Source organism: Passer domesticus, chromosome 10, assembly GCF_036417665.1.
Source record: "Passer domesticus isolate bPasDom1 chromosome 10, bPasDom1.hap1, whole genome shotgun sequence".
Lineage (NCBI taxonomy): Eukaryota > Metazoa > Chordata > Aves > Passeriformes > Passeridae > Passer > Passer domesticus.
The window spans coordinates 33449061-33464941 of NC_087483.1; the positions used below are offsets into that span (position 1 = coordinate 33449061).

Genomic DNA, 15881 nt, shown 5'->3' on the forward strand with positions numbered 1-15881 from the left:
AGGATCTTGGCTTTCCAAACTCCTTTTTGGCTCTCTAGTCACCAAGGACTGTAAAGAATAAAATATGAAGGCATACCTGCAACAACGTGCAGTTTCGCTGAGCGTTTCCAAAGCAATCATGCTCAACAGCTCCTGATCATAAAAAAAACCTCTAACTCCTCCACCCAAGTCCAAAACAAAGAACAATTTTTTGTGTCCGTATAACCACATCAGCGTTCACTTTCGCCCCCCGAGTACCTGCCCGTCTAACACCCGAGCGCCGCGCCGTGCCCCCGCGGCTGTTCATCCGAGGGGAGGCATGGCAGCGGTGCAGCCCGGGGATGCACAGCCACACGCCTGCGGAGCTTACAGGGGTGGGGAATAAAACAAAAATTCCCTCCGGAGCCCCGCGGGGCGTCCGTGCCCGCACCTGTGCCCGGCGCGCCCCGCCCGGAGCGGCCGCGCCCCGCAGAGGGGCTGCCCCGGCGGCGGGGGGCGCCGCAGCTCCCGGGCCGGGCCCGGCCTGGCTCAGGAAGCGCCGGCAGGGAAGCGGCGGGGGCGGCCGCCGGGGGCCGGGCCGGGCTGTCAGCGCGGCGAGGGGCAGCGGCGGCGGCGGGGGGAGCGGAGCGGAGCGGAGCAGGTCGGAACAATAGCGGGTGGAGGGGAGGGGGCCGGCGGCGGCGGGGCTCGGCACCGGCACCCCGCCCCGGCCGCACCGCCCAGCGCAGCCCGGGGGCAGCGCAGCCCAGCCCCGGGGCAGCCGCCCCGCAGGCACCGCGGAAGGGATGATCCGAACGGCGCTCGGCTGGGCTCGCAGCTGAACGCGCCTCCATCCCTCCCTCCCTCTTCTCCCTCCCTCTTTTTTTTCTCTCTCTCTCTCGGCTCTCCTCCTCCCTAACTCACTGGATATTACCAGCCGCCGGGCTCGCCGCCGCCTGTCCCCCAGCCATGAATCCCGCCGAAGGGGCGGCGGAGGAAGGCGCTGTCCCTGACTCCGAGGTGGATGCTTTCTTCCGAACAGGTAGGGGAGCCGCGGGGAAGGGGCCAGGGCAGCGCCGGGCCCTGCCTCCGCCGCGGGATGCGGGGCTGGCGGCTGCGGCGCGGGCACCGCTAGCAGCGGAGCCGCGGGGAGAGGAGAGGAGGGGATGGAGGGGGTCCCCGCCTGCCTCCTCGCTTTGTCCGCCGCAGCCCCTCGGTGCGCCCGTGGCCCCGTCGCCCCTCCCGTCCCTGGGAGGATGCTACCGCAGGGCTGCGCTCCCGCCGCCTCGGGAGAGGACCGGCCAGGCCCCCGCCCCAAGCAGGCACAAAAGCCCCGCGGGGATGCTCGGGGAGCGCTGTCGCGCTGTCACCCCCGCGGCAAGCGGCGCCGGCTGGGCCCCGGCGGGCCCCCGCCCCGGGCGGCGGCGGCCACCCGGGTACCGGCTGGTATTTGGAAGCGGAGCTGGCTGCCTGCCCCGCTCCAGCCGGGCGAAGCGCCGGGCGCTACCCCTGCCGCCCTCGGGTGGGCAGTGAGGGAGCGCAGAGGCGCCCTGGGCAGCGCTCGCCGCGGCCCCGCTGCCGGCCGGGGATGCTGACCGCGCGGAGACGGGCTCGCTAAGGAGCTCCGGGCTGGGTGACAGCCCTGTGCTTCACTCTCCCGATTCAGAGGATGCTGAAGTGTAGCCAAAGTGTAGCTGGACTGTAAGGGATCGTAGGGAGCCTTTGCTAATGAAGCAGTGGTTAATTAAATGCTGTGGGCAATGGGTACGTGCTGGGGTCCCCGGTGCAGCACTCGTTTGTGAGGTGGTGTTTATGTGGGAGCCCCCAGCTCTGAAACATGGCTTTGCACAGGCTGAGCATCTCAACTGAAGCAACTTGTGGTCTGCATGACACACCCCCCTCTTCTCCCTTGCTTCCTCCCCCATCAAAAATCTTAAGAAAGTTTTATAGTTTTGGTAGGTTTTTAATTAAAAATTGTAAAGGATTAAGTACTTGTTTCATAAGGGGATTGACCCTTTTGGGCTAGGACTGACACTGCCACAGCTGTTTGTCAAGACTGCTTTTCAGCTGTTTTCCTTCTTCTACCTGCTCATTAGCTACACACAATGCTTTGAGCTCCAGTTACAAAAAAGCGATTATGTAATCACCAAAACTTTAAAGAAGTAAAATCCTGAAGGCCTGCAGCAGCTCCCTGCTATGGTAGACTGCACCCCATTTATGTGAAAACCCTTTGATCTAGAGGATAAGGATAATAAGGTCTGGCTGTGTGTATCTTATGATCCACAAGTCATTAAGCCATAGGATATTTGCCTGTTGATAGCCTACCTAGTTACACGATAATTTTCTCAGTCTCAACAATGACAGATTTGTTAGAAAAAAGAAAAGAAAAACAACCCACCAATTTTCCTTTTAAAAGGAATGTGTTAATTAAGGTTCCTCCCTACCTTTTCACTCTCTCCCCTCCTTCACCCAAAGCTGAATCATTTCTCTGTGACACTGCCTTCTCAATGTAAGCATGTTACCAGAATTGAATTTGGAGAGAGTTAAATCTGTCTAGCTTATATAAAAAAGTATTCCTAAATGAGGGGAAAGCACAGGGAGCCATGTGGTAAGACATTTCTCCCAAGCTGCCTCCTTAAATTTTACCTGTAGATCTGTGAACACATATAATGCATTGTAACCTGCATTATACATTTAGCCCAGACATTTCAGAGAGTCTCCTAACACTTCTGCTTCTCGAGGAAACAAAATCACAGGAACTGGGCTTGGGAGAGGTGCCCGGGTCCTGTCCTTGCACTGAAGCATGTATGCATAGGCCATCCTTGATGCTTGTCTGCTTCGCCTTCAGCTTCAACAAGGAAGAATGTTTCTGTATCATTATGTAGCATCTTGTGTCCAAAATGATGATGTGGAAAAAAGCCCCCGGACTATTCGTAATTTATTTTGGCTATCTGCTGGCAGCATCCCTGAGAAATGGGGAAAGCACGAGCACAGGTATGACTTGTGTGAAATGACAGTGTTGGTTCTCTGAGTTGTTTGGGGCCCTTTTACTTGTGAGTTTGTGCACTGCTGTTGTGCTGCTGTGTGAAGTTGGGTTCAAAGGATGGTGGAGAGAACAGCTCATGTGGGGCTTGGGAGAGCAATCGTAGCCAGGACACAACTGACTCCCACACCTCTCAGGCTGACAACAGTGATCCCGTCTGAGTAAGGACTGGGATGGGGTCTGATGTGTAATAGCTACAGAGACCTGCATTGCCTCAGCATTCTTTTTCCCTTGATACTAGATTTTTTGTTTCTGTACCTTGTCCTGATTTGTGTTCTGGATTTGTAAAGGATAACCATTGTCTTACATGCTCACATCAAATAAAACATGAGTGTATATGGTTTAGAGATTAGCTGCTCTGATAACCCAAGCTTATACTGAACAGCCTAAACTCTTCCCAAATTCACAGTTACCACATGAAAAAGCATCAACTCATCATTTGTTTAAAAAAACAGAGTCGAAACAACTAAACCTCTCTCGGAGGCTTTTAGCAAGCAGCTGGGCTTTGCACTGAGCCGGGAGGATCGATAGGCTGCTCCCTGGTACCGGCAGAGGAGGCTGATGCTGGGAGTGGCGCCGCTCGCACGGCAGCTCCTCCAGCAGCACCCAAACACTCGCGGTACCCGTCCCTCGTAGTGGGGACACCTGAGATAGCAGGTTTCTGAGCTGTACCTCGAAAGGCAAACTGAAGAAATTAACATGAAGTAATAAAGGAAGGTCTGTTCTGGTGATTACACTGATGAGAACTAGGAGTAACTTTTAAGAAAAAGGTAGATTTATAACAGCTGTGTAGTTGATGCTGGCAGTCAGTGAAAGCCTCCCTGGAGTCCAGCAGGAAAGGGACTATTCTAATTTTCACCATCTGATATATGCAGTAAGAAATTCAGGAATACTCTTTTAGAGAATCAATCCCATGTAATTGGGATAAAAATTAGCAGACAGAGGGACATGAAGGGCAGAAATTGCTATTGCTGTCTCCAGCTCTGATTTCTAGGATAACACCATCTGCTAAATTGTAGCAGCAATTTCTGCATGATGTGTGTCGCTTCTGTTTGAGTGAAAACCCAAATCTATGCCTAGGTATGCCTTACCTTCCTAAGTCTGTTTTTTTGACAGGTGAAATATGACCATGTTCTCTGGAGTCTTTAATCGTCTGTATTAAATGTGTACTGAAACTTTTTATTGTGTGGAATGGAATCCAAATACAGTTTCAAACATAAACTAAGTCACTTTTTAAGTGTACAAATAAGAGATATCCCTTGAATACAGACACACAGAGAAAGCTTTAACTTCCTGCTTAAGCTTCAGTAATTTCTGCAGTGTGTTTTGGATATAGGGGTGAAACACATAAGGAAATTCTTTACCAAATTTTAAATATTTATAGACGTCAGTGACAGTACAATTTAGCAAACTACCAATTACTAGCACAAGTAGTCATCAATATTTCTCATGTGCTAGCAGGTACTGTTTTATTTTCTAATTTATTTTTTTGGCACTTAAGTATAACATTGATTATGTCTGATATGAAGATGCCAGCTTTGTCATTGATACTTCCTGTGAGTTGAAAATTGATGTTATTCCATCTCCTTTGGATGCAATGAATTATTCTGTTTGCTCTCTGCTTTTCAGCCAGCTATACTTCTAGTGTTGTTCATTTGTGCACAAGTGACTGGCAGTTCTGCTGTTAAATAACTTTAAAATCATTGGCATTGGCCAGGCTGTTTGATCAAAAGATGTGCTTGAAATGATGTCAGCAGAGAAGTGCTCCTTGAGGTTGATGGACTCAAGTGTCTCCTTGTAGAGCAGGTAAATTGATCCAATTGAGTTGTCACTGGGGTGAGGTGTTTGTGTGATGCCTGGCTTCCTTACCTTGAGACTTTATAATTCATAAGGCCTGGTCTGGTAATGTGTGCTGTTAAAGGAGGCTCTGTTGCAGAAAAGACTGTCAGGTCTGTCCTACCATTTGGAAAGCTCTTGTGTTCTTTGAGGCGTTGCTTTTAATCAAAATCTGTACCATGCTCTGGAGGGTTTGACCTCTGATCCTGTTAGGAATATGAATTTTGTTGTTTTCTTTCTTTATTATGTAGTGTAGGTGGTTTTTATTTTTTTGTGTGATTGACGTGGGGGAGGAGTTGCTGTTTTACTACAGGTGGGAACCCAGGTTCCCCCAAACCTCGCCAGTGCATGGGGAAGGTTGTGTGGCTCTGCCCTGTGGTTGTCCCATCTCTTCCACCTCAGACTCAGGCAGATCTGCTACTTCAGGAATTTTCATGTAGACATGGGAAAGGACACAGAGGTGACTCAAGAGGTCTTGGTGGGAATGACTGTCCTCTTTCCTCTTGCCATGCAGGTGCTGTCAAGAAATGGGGCAGAAACTGCAAGATTGTGGGATCTTGTGTCAAAAAAGAAAGAGCTCTTTTTGTCGGATGCTGGAAGGGAGCAATTTAAATGAATGATTTATGTTCAGAGGAGCATTTCTTTCTCATACTGCTTCCTTCCTTCTCACGCAGAAGTATGTACAGGGCAGCAGGAATGATATCTGATAGTTACAATGTGTTTATTCTGGATGAGATTGCATTGTGTTATAGGCCAGTCGGAAGATACTTACTCTATTTGATATTAATTCAATTAATGTTGAACGTCATTACTTCCAGAGGAAGGGGCCTTTCACACCCAGCTTCTGTTCAGAGCTCATCTGTACTGAAGTTCACAATTCTTGATTTCTAGGTCAAGGTGCAATAGGGAACGTGAGCTTTAAACACAGACATCAGTAAAATTCACAGACACTGTAATAAGTCTTGATATGGCACCGACAGAGATTATGGGGGAGAGCCTGTTGCCTACACTGTGTTTTTGGGTTGGAATTCTGAAAGAAGAAAAGAAGAATCCTGTAGTCATCACAAAAGGGGAACCTTCCTGGTGCTTGTGACTCTTTTACATGTGGACTTAGATGGCTGTGTGAGTCTTGGAATGATGAGTGGCTTGGATACAAGTGAGCATCCAACCTGGCCAGGCAAATATAACTATCACTCTTTCCTACCACCTGCCTCCCATACTGAATTTTATCAAGTCTCATAATAATAACCTGCTGGGGTAACATGAGGTTTTAAAAATGGGAGCGGCTTTGATGGGTTTGATGAGTTTTCTTTGCTGTAATTTCCAGGCACACCCCCACGTTAAGAGCCTTTTAGGGAATCCTCTGGCTGCACAGGTGCTCTGGGCCTCTTGAAGGCTGGGAATGAAGTATTCTGTTGTTTCAGCTGCTGTGACCTTACAGTCTCTGGAAAGGCTGATTATGGATGTAGAGCAGCTTTATTGCTCCATGGTGACATGTACCATACAGTACCCAGTGGTGTTTTAAGTACTTCATAGTTACATCAAAGAAAATACTTACGGAGTATTAGGCCTTATAAACCCATAGTGCTGTGCCTTTTACAGCTGGAACTTGAAGTCATGAAACGACTTAGAGGTATTTGTGCTTTTGTTTGATTTGGACTGGTGTCCTGCTTTTAATATTTCTTTGGATAAACAACTCCTGTTTTACAGCCTTGCATGGCTCACACACCCTGTGTTTAACTGAAGGGACTCTGCCACTTGGGGAATTTGCCTAGAGAATCTGGCAAGAATAACAGGGAATATTCCAATACATGTTTTACAAAAGAGAGCTGAATATGAAAAGAGAAGTCAAATATGATTGTCTGAACGGAGAGCCTTAAAGTGTAAAGGACTGTAAAAAAAAGAAGTCATAATATTTTGAATTATTTCTTTCCCACTTGCTTCTAGGATGGATTGTGTTACTGCTGTACAGATCCAGAGAACTTCAGAGGAATTTCTTGGGAGTTTTCACAGATGTAACTGAAAACAGAACTTGGCCCAGGCACTGCAATGGCAATTGTAAATCTAGGTTTAAGTCAGTCACCTGTGTGATATGTGGCCTGCAGTGTGTTGAAATGGGATTTAGAGCATTTTGTGCTAGGAATGGAGTAACATATCTAAGCAAAATATCTAAGTTTTCAAGTTGTATTTCATATTTGATTCAGAATGATCCTTGTGTTTGAATCCAGGGCAAAGGCTTTCCCCTGTTTATAAGGCATTATGAAAGTCATTAACCTATGTGATTACTGTGGATTCACATTAGTTTCAGCTGGTTCTAATTGATTTTATTTTGAACTATTCAGTGAACATTCAAAGTGATGTATTGAAACTATGCATGTTCATTGCTGAAGTGTTGAATATCATTTAAAACATTTGTTGAAGTTTAAGTAATTTCTGTTACTTAATCAAGGGCTTAGAAGATAATTTTGTTTCTGCTTTTAAATATAAATATTCATTTTGTTTGCACATTTTCATTAATTAATGCCTGGAATTAATTGTGGTTTATTGGGGTTCTTTGTCTCTTATCAACATGTGGCTTTCTTACTAAAATTTAGGAGTGTTTTTTGTTTCTTTTAAATCACACAAAATGAGAACATTCAGGTACATAGGTCTAATTTGTTGCATTTCAACTTCAAGGCAACAAATTACCTTTAAAACTAAAAATGAAATTCCTTTTTTAATAACCCTAATTATATGAACCAGCATTTCAGTTTCACTGATGGAACAAAACTACCATAATTAGGCAGACTGTAGTTTTTAGTGTAAGGTCACATCATGCTTTGCTGAGAATAATAAGAGGAAATGATCTTCAATTTAACATCTTGGTGACTGGCAGACCAGCTGCTCCGGTCATTTCTTTTAGTGAAGTGGCCTTGAGAAAAAGGGCGAATGTATGTTGTTTGTGAGAGAAATTAAATTAACCTTGTTACATAATTAGTACCCATGTAGACACGGTGGAGTTTTCATGTTTTTAAAAAATTTTTTTGGATGGGGGGAGGGTAGTTTTGGTGTGTGGAATTAGCTGTGCTGAAGTGGTAGAAGCCATGCCTTGTGAGAAATAGCTATTGACTTTTCATAGTTTAGGAAGGTTTGCCTTATCTTTAAAATGATGATAATAATAAAAACATAACAAGGAAAGATTTGACTCTAAGATGTTGCTCTCTTCTGGGGATTGTGACCCTTTCTTTGCCAGGTGAAGCAATAAAGGCAGCGGGTCAGGCAGGCTCTAGTGCAACTGCCATAGAAAGGGCGGGAGTTGGCCCGGGTTGGTTTGTTACCTGAAATCAGAAAATATCTCTCTATATGTATATGTATATATCTCAGAAAGTGCTTTGTATAGGTTCCCCGGTAATATCGGTGCTGCTGGCATGGTTCCTGGCTCCTGGAGGGTACCCTGGTGCTCCCGCTGTTTTAGTGGCAACTGGCAGCCTACTTTGGGAGCAGCATCGTCAGCTGGAAACAATAGTGTCTGATTCTTGTTTGTCAGCAGGGACAATGGCCCCGCTGATGGGCTGCGGCGCAGGAGAGGGGCCTTCCTTTGTGTGGCAGTGCGGGCATGGCAGATGGCTAATTGGACATGATAAACCACGGGGGCAATGGGGGAGAAAAAGGAGATCTGCAGAGATTAGTGGCTTGTATCCCCCACACTACAAAAAAAATATATTTAAAGATGGCATCAACTTTATTGCTTTACCATGAATATATCATTCAGTAATGAAGAAGGAGGACATCCTAACTAAAGTATTTCCTTGGCTGATGTGAAGCCTGCTTTATTAGCTGGGAGCAAATCCTGTTACTGTATGGGAAGGTAGGTGAATGCATGGCCCCCAAAGGCGCTGGCATGGCACTTAGGAAAATTAGCAGTGCATATTTTTCATTGGTCTTGTAAGTCAATGTCAGACTGTTGTGCCAAACAGCATCCAAGCTGAACACAAAGAGCTTTACCAGCTGTGTGTGCTGGGAGTGGAAAGTTATGATCTACCATAGCTTGACTTAATAAGAAGAGATGTTCCTCAGTGTTGGAACACTGGAAAGCTAAGCTGATTATCAAAGATGGAATTTATTTATTTAAATATATTTCCTTGGTCTTATTAGAGCATGCACTATAAAGACAAAACCTGAGACCCTTGCGCAAACTTTTGCTTATTTAAAACAGTTTAGTGAAAATCGAAACTAAAGCCTTGGTTCCCATTTGATTCTGAGAAGTTGGACACCTGTCCTGTGAGGAAAGGCTGAGAGAGCTGGAGAAGGCCCAGAAAAGGATCAGTTGAAATAAAACAGGGTGCATCATTTTTAAAGTAAAAAAGAGTAAATTCAGAGTAGAGATAAGGAAGGATTTTTTTATTATGAGGATGATAAAACTCTCAAATTGTTTGCCCAGAGAAGTAGTGGATGCTCCACTCCTGGAAGCCTAGATGGGACTCTGAGTAACTTGAGGCAGTGGAAGATGTCCCTACTTGTGGCAGGGGTGTTGGACTAGATGACTTTTAAAGGGCCCTTTCAGTGCAAACTCTTCTCTGATTCTAAAGTATCCCAGGTAAGTTTTGGTATGAGATGTGTAGGCTTAGCCGATGGCTTCAGGCTGTGGGCTGAGCCCAAAGCTGTGTCCACAGCCTGGCAGCAGAAATCAGAAGTTTATCCTAATACTTAGATTAATTTTAGTTCTTTGTTTCCTCTTGCTGCCCCCCTCCTTCTCCCCAACCAGTTAAACAACTTTGGGAGTAACTCCACAGAGGAGCTATGGGAAGTAAGGCTAAAAGGGAGGGTGTCACAAGCATTGGTGGCTACTGCAGTGAGCAGCAGTCAAGTCATTGCTGGCTGTAATTCCCTGTTCTGTAAAATGCTATCAAGTGCCTAGAATACTTTGCTATTTTAGTGTCGCCCATAATAATAATGTTATGGCATATAACAGATACATTTAAATTGTAGTAAAAATAAATCTGCAAGAGGTTAAAAATAATAGCTAGCAAGAAATATGCAGTTCTCTGTGGAAGCAGATTTACTTTCTATGAAATATCTGGACTGTGTTTCTTTTCAACTGTTTACTAGAGTGAAGACTACTGTCTTTTCCCACGGGACAAGTTTAGTGGAGACACCAGATGAAAACTTTCAGTGAGTTGCCTTTGGTTTTCAGCAGGCCATTCAAGTGCTGTACCTGTCAGTCTGCACAGCTTTTGAAGCTGTAGATGCTTGAGAGTATTCAAAGGATTGTGAGTGAATGCAGTAAAACATCCAGTTGGGTTGTCCTCCTGTAGGACCTACGATATTGTCATAATGCTATGATGGTTCTCTACCAGGGTTTAGTATTTGTATTGCTGTCTCAGTCACTGATTAGTTCCTCCTGAAGCAGATCCTGCATGAACACTGAACAAAAATATGATCCTTGCCATTAAGTGCTTATGACAAAAGCTGTCAAGTAGACTGGGATTTCATTTAACCAAAGATTCATGTTTTGCTTTTGTTTTTAAACATGTCTGAAGGACAGGTCTGAGGAGTTACAGAGTCAAGCACTGGCTGCAGAGCAGAAGAAATGGATGAGAATATGGTACAAGCAGAAAGATAGGGAAGAAATGAGAAAACTGTAGGGAAAGCATGGAAGAATGTCATAAAGTTACCCAACAGAGCACTTCAGAACTGGAGGGCACTTAGCTGAGAAAGGGATCACAGCCTGCATCCTCTGTGGAAGGAAAGCAGATGTTGTCAGTGTGGGGAAGGTCAGAAGCCAGAGGAAATCACAGGAATGAGACAATAACAGGTTTGATTGGAGTTGTAGCTTTTGGGATATAGAAAGCCAAAGGTAGGTTTTCTGACACTGACAGCGAGATTGCCTGGTACATAGTGAAAGGAAGGAACAGGCACAGCCTGTGCATGTTCCATACTCAGACTGGGTAAGGCAGCCCAGGAACTATGACAAAGCACAGGAAAAGTAGCAAGATTTTCCCTTCTAGGTGTCCCTCACCATTGAAGGCTGATATTATCACACTACAGTCTTTTAATAGTGGTGCACCAGATGCCTGCCTTGCTTTGATGCTGTGAAGAGAAGGCATTTCCATATGAAGTGAAGACACAGAGCCAAAATCCTCACATGTTCTGCTTCACGTTTAATGCCTCTTGTTCACAGAAACATGTCATGGAGAGACGACCTCCTTGGATCTGGCTGCCACTCTGCAGCAATTTAACTTTCCTGTTCTGCTTTTCTGTGCCGAGGCAGAGAGTTCAGGAGTGATGCTAATTGAGTCAGTCTGAAGCATTCAGATAAATTTAGTCCGAAGGAGAAAGTTAGGCCTACCGGGTAAATAGTAATGATCTTGTGAGCTTGAAGGACTTAGATCTAAGGTGTGTGAATCTCCTGTTAACAGCTTGCTCCCATTCAACTCAGTCCTGCTCCAAAGTGTGCTGGACTGTTAAATAGGTCAGCTATCTCTTACACATTCCTGCTAGTCTGTAATCTGTCTGCTGCTTCAGGTTATTTGTCAAATCCCTAATGAGACTGTCGTGAACTATTTAAGCCGGGAGAAAGTTTTTAAGAGTGTCTTGGTTTAGAACACCTCTGACGCTAAAACTGGAGGGGAAACCTCGTTGATTGGATGAGCTTAAATCAATTGAAACTGATCCATGTGGTAATGGGAGTTTGTAAAAATAACACTTCCCAGCATATAAATCCTTACAATAGGAAAATTTTATTTTTTTTTATAGCTGATTGTCTTCATCATTGAGCTGTGCAGTAAGATGTTACTGGAAGCTTAGACCTAGTTGCTGTAATTGGGATTGATTTCAGTGTTTGTTCCTGCTTCAGCTCCATCATGATGTTTCAGCCCGGGGGACTTATAATGCTCATTTGCAATAGTTCAAACCCAATGGATGGTAGGTTCTTTCTCAGGTAGACAAAGGGCAAGTTTCGACAGCGTCCACCTCCAAAATCAAGAAGTGTTTGACATTCAGCAGCGTGAACAGTAATTTCTTTGCATGGTTCAGCCATCCTCAGCTCCTCTTGGTGTGCAGTGGTAACGGAGATAAGAGTAATTAGAAAGAATACACAGCATTTCAGAACACTCTTTTGAGTTTTGCAGTCTTTGTGTAAAATGCTGACAGAAGGCACTTGGGCTCTGAGTCCATTCTGCTCACTGTTTGGTGAGGTCCCTGTGCCTTTTTGGTAATGAGTGTGCTGCTGTGAAAGTTACATCTGTTAAATACTAAATGTAAGAGAAATGTAATGACATATTATTAAAAAAGTTCCACCTGCCATGGAGTTTTGTGCTGGGAATGTGTCCCGTGAGCATGTTAGTTAGTTGGGGCACAGGAGGGTACCTCCTGACTGGTTCCACACAGTCAACTTTAATGGAGCTATAACCAGTATATGATTTCCTTTTCTTGGTCTCATTTTTCCTTGTACATTTTCCTCTTGGACTGTATCTAGCAAATGTAGAACATGTGTGTTACTATTCCAAATGTTTGCTTAATGTGGCATTGTCCAGGGCAGAATAAATACCTGTGGCCTTCTTTGACTGCACACCCCGCTTATGTTTGCCCAGTAATGTTCTCTGTGTAACATGTGAATGAGACAAGTGCAGAGACTTCTAATTAGGCACTACTCTAAAGAGTAGTTTTCACGCACAGAAAGTCACATTGCATCTTCCTTTGAGAATATATAGACAAAGGAAAGTTTCCTCTTTGGAAGTTATCTTCAGGGACAGAAGCTGTGGGAGGTATAGCAAAGGCAGTGATCATCAGTCTGAGGCCTGTAGAGATTCATGTGGGAGCTCTCTTCCCCCTATAAATGCCTTTAGTGGGTTGACTTTGGCTGGTGTCCATCAAGCCACTCTGTCACTCTCCTCTTCAGGCTAGGGGGGAAAAGATAAGATGAAAAAAAGCCCCTCACAGATCAAGATAAAGGCAGCTTGATAAAGAAAAAGCAAAGTTTGGACACGGAAGCAAGGAAAAACCAAATGTTTTAATGTCTACTTCCCATGAGCAGGCAATGTAAAGCCAATTCCTAGGAAGCAGAGCTTCAGTGTGCATAATGGTTGCTCCAGAAGACAAGAGTTGTAAATAACAAATGACCCCCTCTCCTCTTTCTCTAGCTTTTATTGCTGAGCAGACATGATACAGACATGATCCCTTTGGTTTATTTGGGTCTGATGTTTGATGTCCTGGATATGTCGTTTCTCAGGCCTGCTGGTGAGGGAGGGAATGTGAGACAGTGCTGGTGCTGTGAGCACTGCTCAGCAGTAGCCAAAACACGGATGTGTTATCAGCTCCTTTCTAGCTACCAGTGCAAAGCACAGATCTTGAGAGCTGCCATGAGCTGGCAGTGTGCCCAGGGAGCCAAGGAGGTCAGTGGAATCCTGGCTTGTGTCAGAAATAGCATGGCCAGTGTAGGTGCACAGTTTGTGGTAACTGTGGCCAAGCCTCATCCCCAGTGGGTGCAGCTGTGAAAATCAGGTGAGCAGGACTGACAGCAATGAGCCATGGAGTGCCCAGGGGCACTGACCAACCACCAAAGGGAACAGAGGGCACACAGGTACAGTGCATGAACATGAGGGGTCTGAAAGGTTGGGCTAAAGAACAAGGACGGTAGATGCTTGAAGGTTTCTGAAGTGGTCTGGTGTTATTCTGTATGGCTTGAAGCCTTCTGAAATTGTAGGGAGATGCTCTGTATCATGGTTGTCTCAACTGTAGATGTATGCTGCCACTGCCAGCAGGACCAGGGAAGTGATTGATGCCCTGTACTTCACACTGGTGAGGCACCTTGAATTCTGTGTTTGGTTTTGTGCCCCTCAAGACAAGAAGTAACCAACCCATGCCCTGGCTCTGTTTTCTAGATGGCTCCAATCCAAATGGGCCTCCAATTAGTTGTACTGAATGAGAGAGTGCTGTGGGGGGAGCCTATAGCTCCTTTGCGTGTTGTTCTGCTCCAGGGATCTGCAGTGATCTCTGTTTGCACACGGAGTGGGTGAAGGTAAAATGGTCAAGACAGAGACTTTATACAGTTTAAACTAAAAATCTTGAAACTAATAGGATAGCATGGAGGGCAGACTAAAAGTGCAAGCAGGACTAAATTTTTTTTTGTTGTTGTTATTTTTTTAAAATCTGACATGCAATTATGTTATCAGCTGCAGCTAATGACTTCTGGAGCGATCTCCTCTCTTGGCTCCCTTTTTGCTCTTCAAATCTCTGTCCGTATTTTCCCTGAGAAGTGTTCCAGGAACTGCATTTAAACCTCCCTAGACATTACTTTTCCTTTTGGTGTGAGGACACCTTGCAAACAGTGGCTCAGGCAGGAGCCTGAATAAGTTAGATTCCAGAGGAAGCCGATTGTAGCAATCTATTTTTAAAAGGTTATTTTGATGAATTGGATTTTATGACCTGATCTGAACTGGTGTTGAGCACCCACGTGTTATGTTGTTGCAGCCTGGACCCACAGGAGTGTCCATGTGTGCTATCCTGCCACTGCAATCCTGTTTGCTTATTGTGTCAGACCACCAAATTATTCTCTCCATTCTCAGTCCTACTTGTCCTGTGTGCCAGCAGTGCAAAGTTGCAGATCTTATGCTGAGGTAAATAAAAACTTGTTACATTGAAGTTTCTTGGCTGTCCTGTTTCCCTTCAAGCACTGGCAGTTGGGGGTTGGGTCTGTCATCTTTTATGAAACATTATTATGCCTATTTTGAATATCTTAAATAAATATTTTAAAATCCTCTATGACCAAAGATTTTATGCAAGAATTTACATAAGATTCGTCCTTAACTTTGTTATAGATTTACAGATACAGGTACTATATTAAGACTTTAAAACACCAAATATCCAAACCTCTCAACTGCAGTGAATGAAATTCGAACAACCTTGATCTGGAAAGCCAGGGGCTCTTTCAGCATCAGTCCCTGATGCCTCGTCTGGACAGGTCCTTGCAAAGCTCCTCTTAACATCAGTGGCACAGGAGCTTTATAGTGGGATTTTGGCAGGCACCAGCCTGGGCTTGTACTTCCTTGTAGGAGGCATTCAGCGTGTAGGAGTGAATATAAACCTTGCATTCAGTCTCTTGAAACTGTCTCAGTATTTCTGTTGTATAATTCTACACAATATTTCAATTATGCTGAAGTAACTTGAGTTGGTTCTCAATCCAGGAACAAATGGAAAGCTGTAATGGATGGCCTTGGATTAGGTATTGATGCTCAAGAAAGCTGTTTAAGTGACACGCTTTTACACATGGATAAGTGAATGAATATGTTAATTTGTAAGTTTAGAACTTGTCATGGAGGTTTTTATCATACGAAGTCCTGCTGAGACTCTGCTGACAAATGGGATTTTTAGATAGAAAGCCTCCATGGATGAGTAGGTGCTAATGGCTCTGTTGTTGGCACCCATCCATTTGAGCCTGTAAGTGGCACTTAGATATTAGAAGTGCACTTTTTTGAAGTTAAGGCTTGAGGTTCATGGTTTTGAAGCTGTTGGTGAAATAAGGCATTCCCTAAGCAATTTCTGGAAAGGAAGGTTGTATTTCTATGTCTTGCCCAAATTCCTCTTGGGGTAGCTATATTTTACTCTTTCTTTTCTACATTTCTCCTCTAGTTATGCTTTGCAGTGTTGGTGTGCATGAGTAGTTGCTGAATTTGACTGCATGAATTGCTGCATTTTCATTTTGAGAGGTGATTTGTATGTGTGACTCTTTCATAGGGCTTCAGTGTGAAGATTATATTTTTAGCACCTCTGCTTGTCTTTGCACAATGTCCCTTGCTTGAGTCAAGGTAAAATAAACACAGTCTCTGGCAGCTGTGTCAGGAACAGCACATGCAGACACCATGTCCAGGCACCCCATCCTTCCCGGCTGCTACCAGAGCCGTCCGGGAACACACGGGCTTCCCCTGCGTCACACCCCAGCCTCTGTGCCTAAAGGAAACCTCCTTGGATCTTCAGCTCTTCCTGTCCAGCTGCACGTGGGTCCAGCACGTTACAGCTCATTGTTTCAGATCTCAAAGTGTGCTGCGTTCTGCAGCACGAGAGGAGC

At 45.1% G+C, this 15881-nt stretch overlaps 1 protein-coding gene across 10 annotated transcripts in view; it reads left to right on the forward strand.

Annotated features, from left to right (window-relative positions):
- The first annotated feature begins 566 nt into the window (after window positions 1–566).
- KALRN (kalirin RhoGEF kinase) overlaps window positions 567–15881 on the forward strand; it is a 473084-nt gene continuing 457769 nt past the window's right edge. For 9 of the 10 annotated variants that reach the window (XR_010369452.1, XM_064435045.1, XM_064435040.1 and 6 more), the window contains exon 1: window positions 896–1000. Coding sequence is in view for 9 of the 10 variants with exons in the window: in XM_064435045.1 (XP_064291115.1) it covers window positions 928–1000 (73 nt within the window). In the remaining variant the exon portion in view is untranslated. Of the gene's footprint in view, window positions 620–895; window positions 1001–15881 lie in introns of those variants that run through there. The other variant, XM_064435043.1, reaches the window with a different exon arrangement.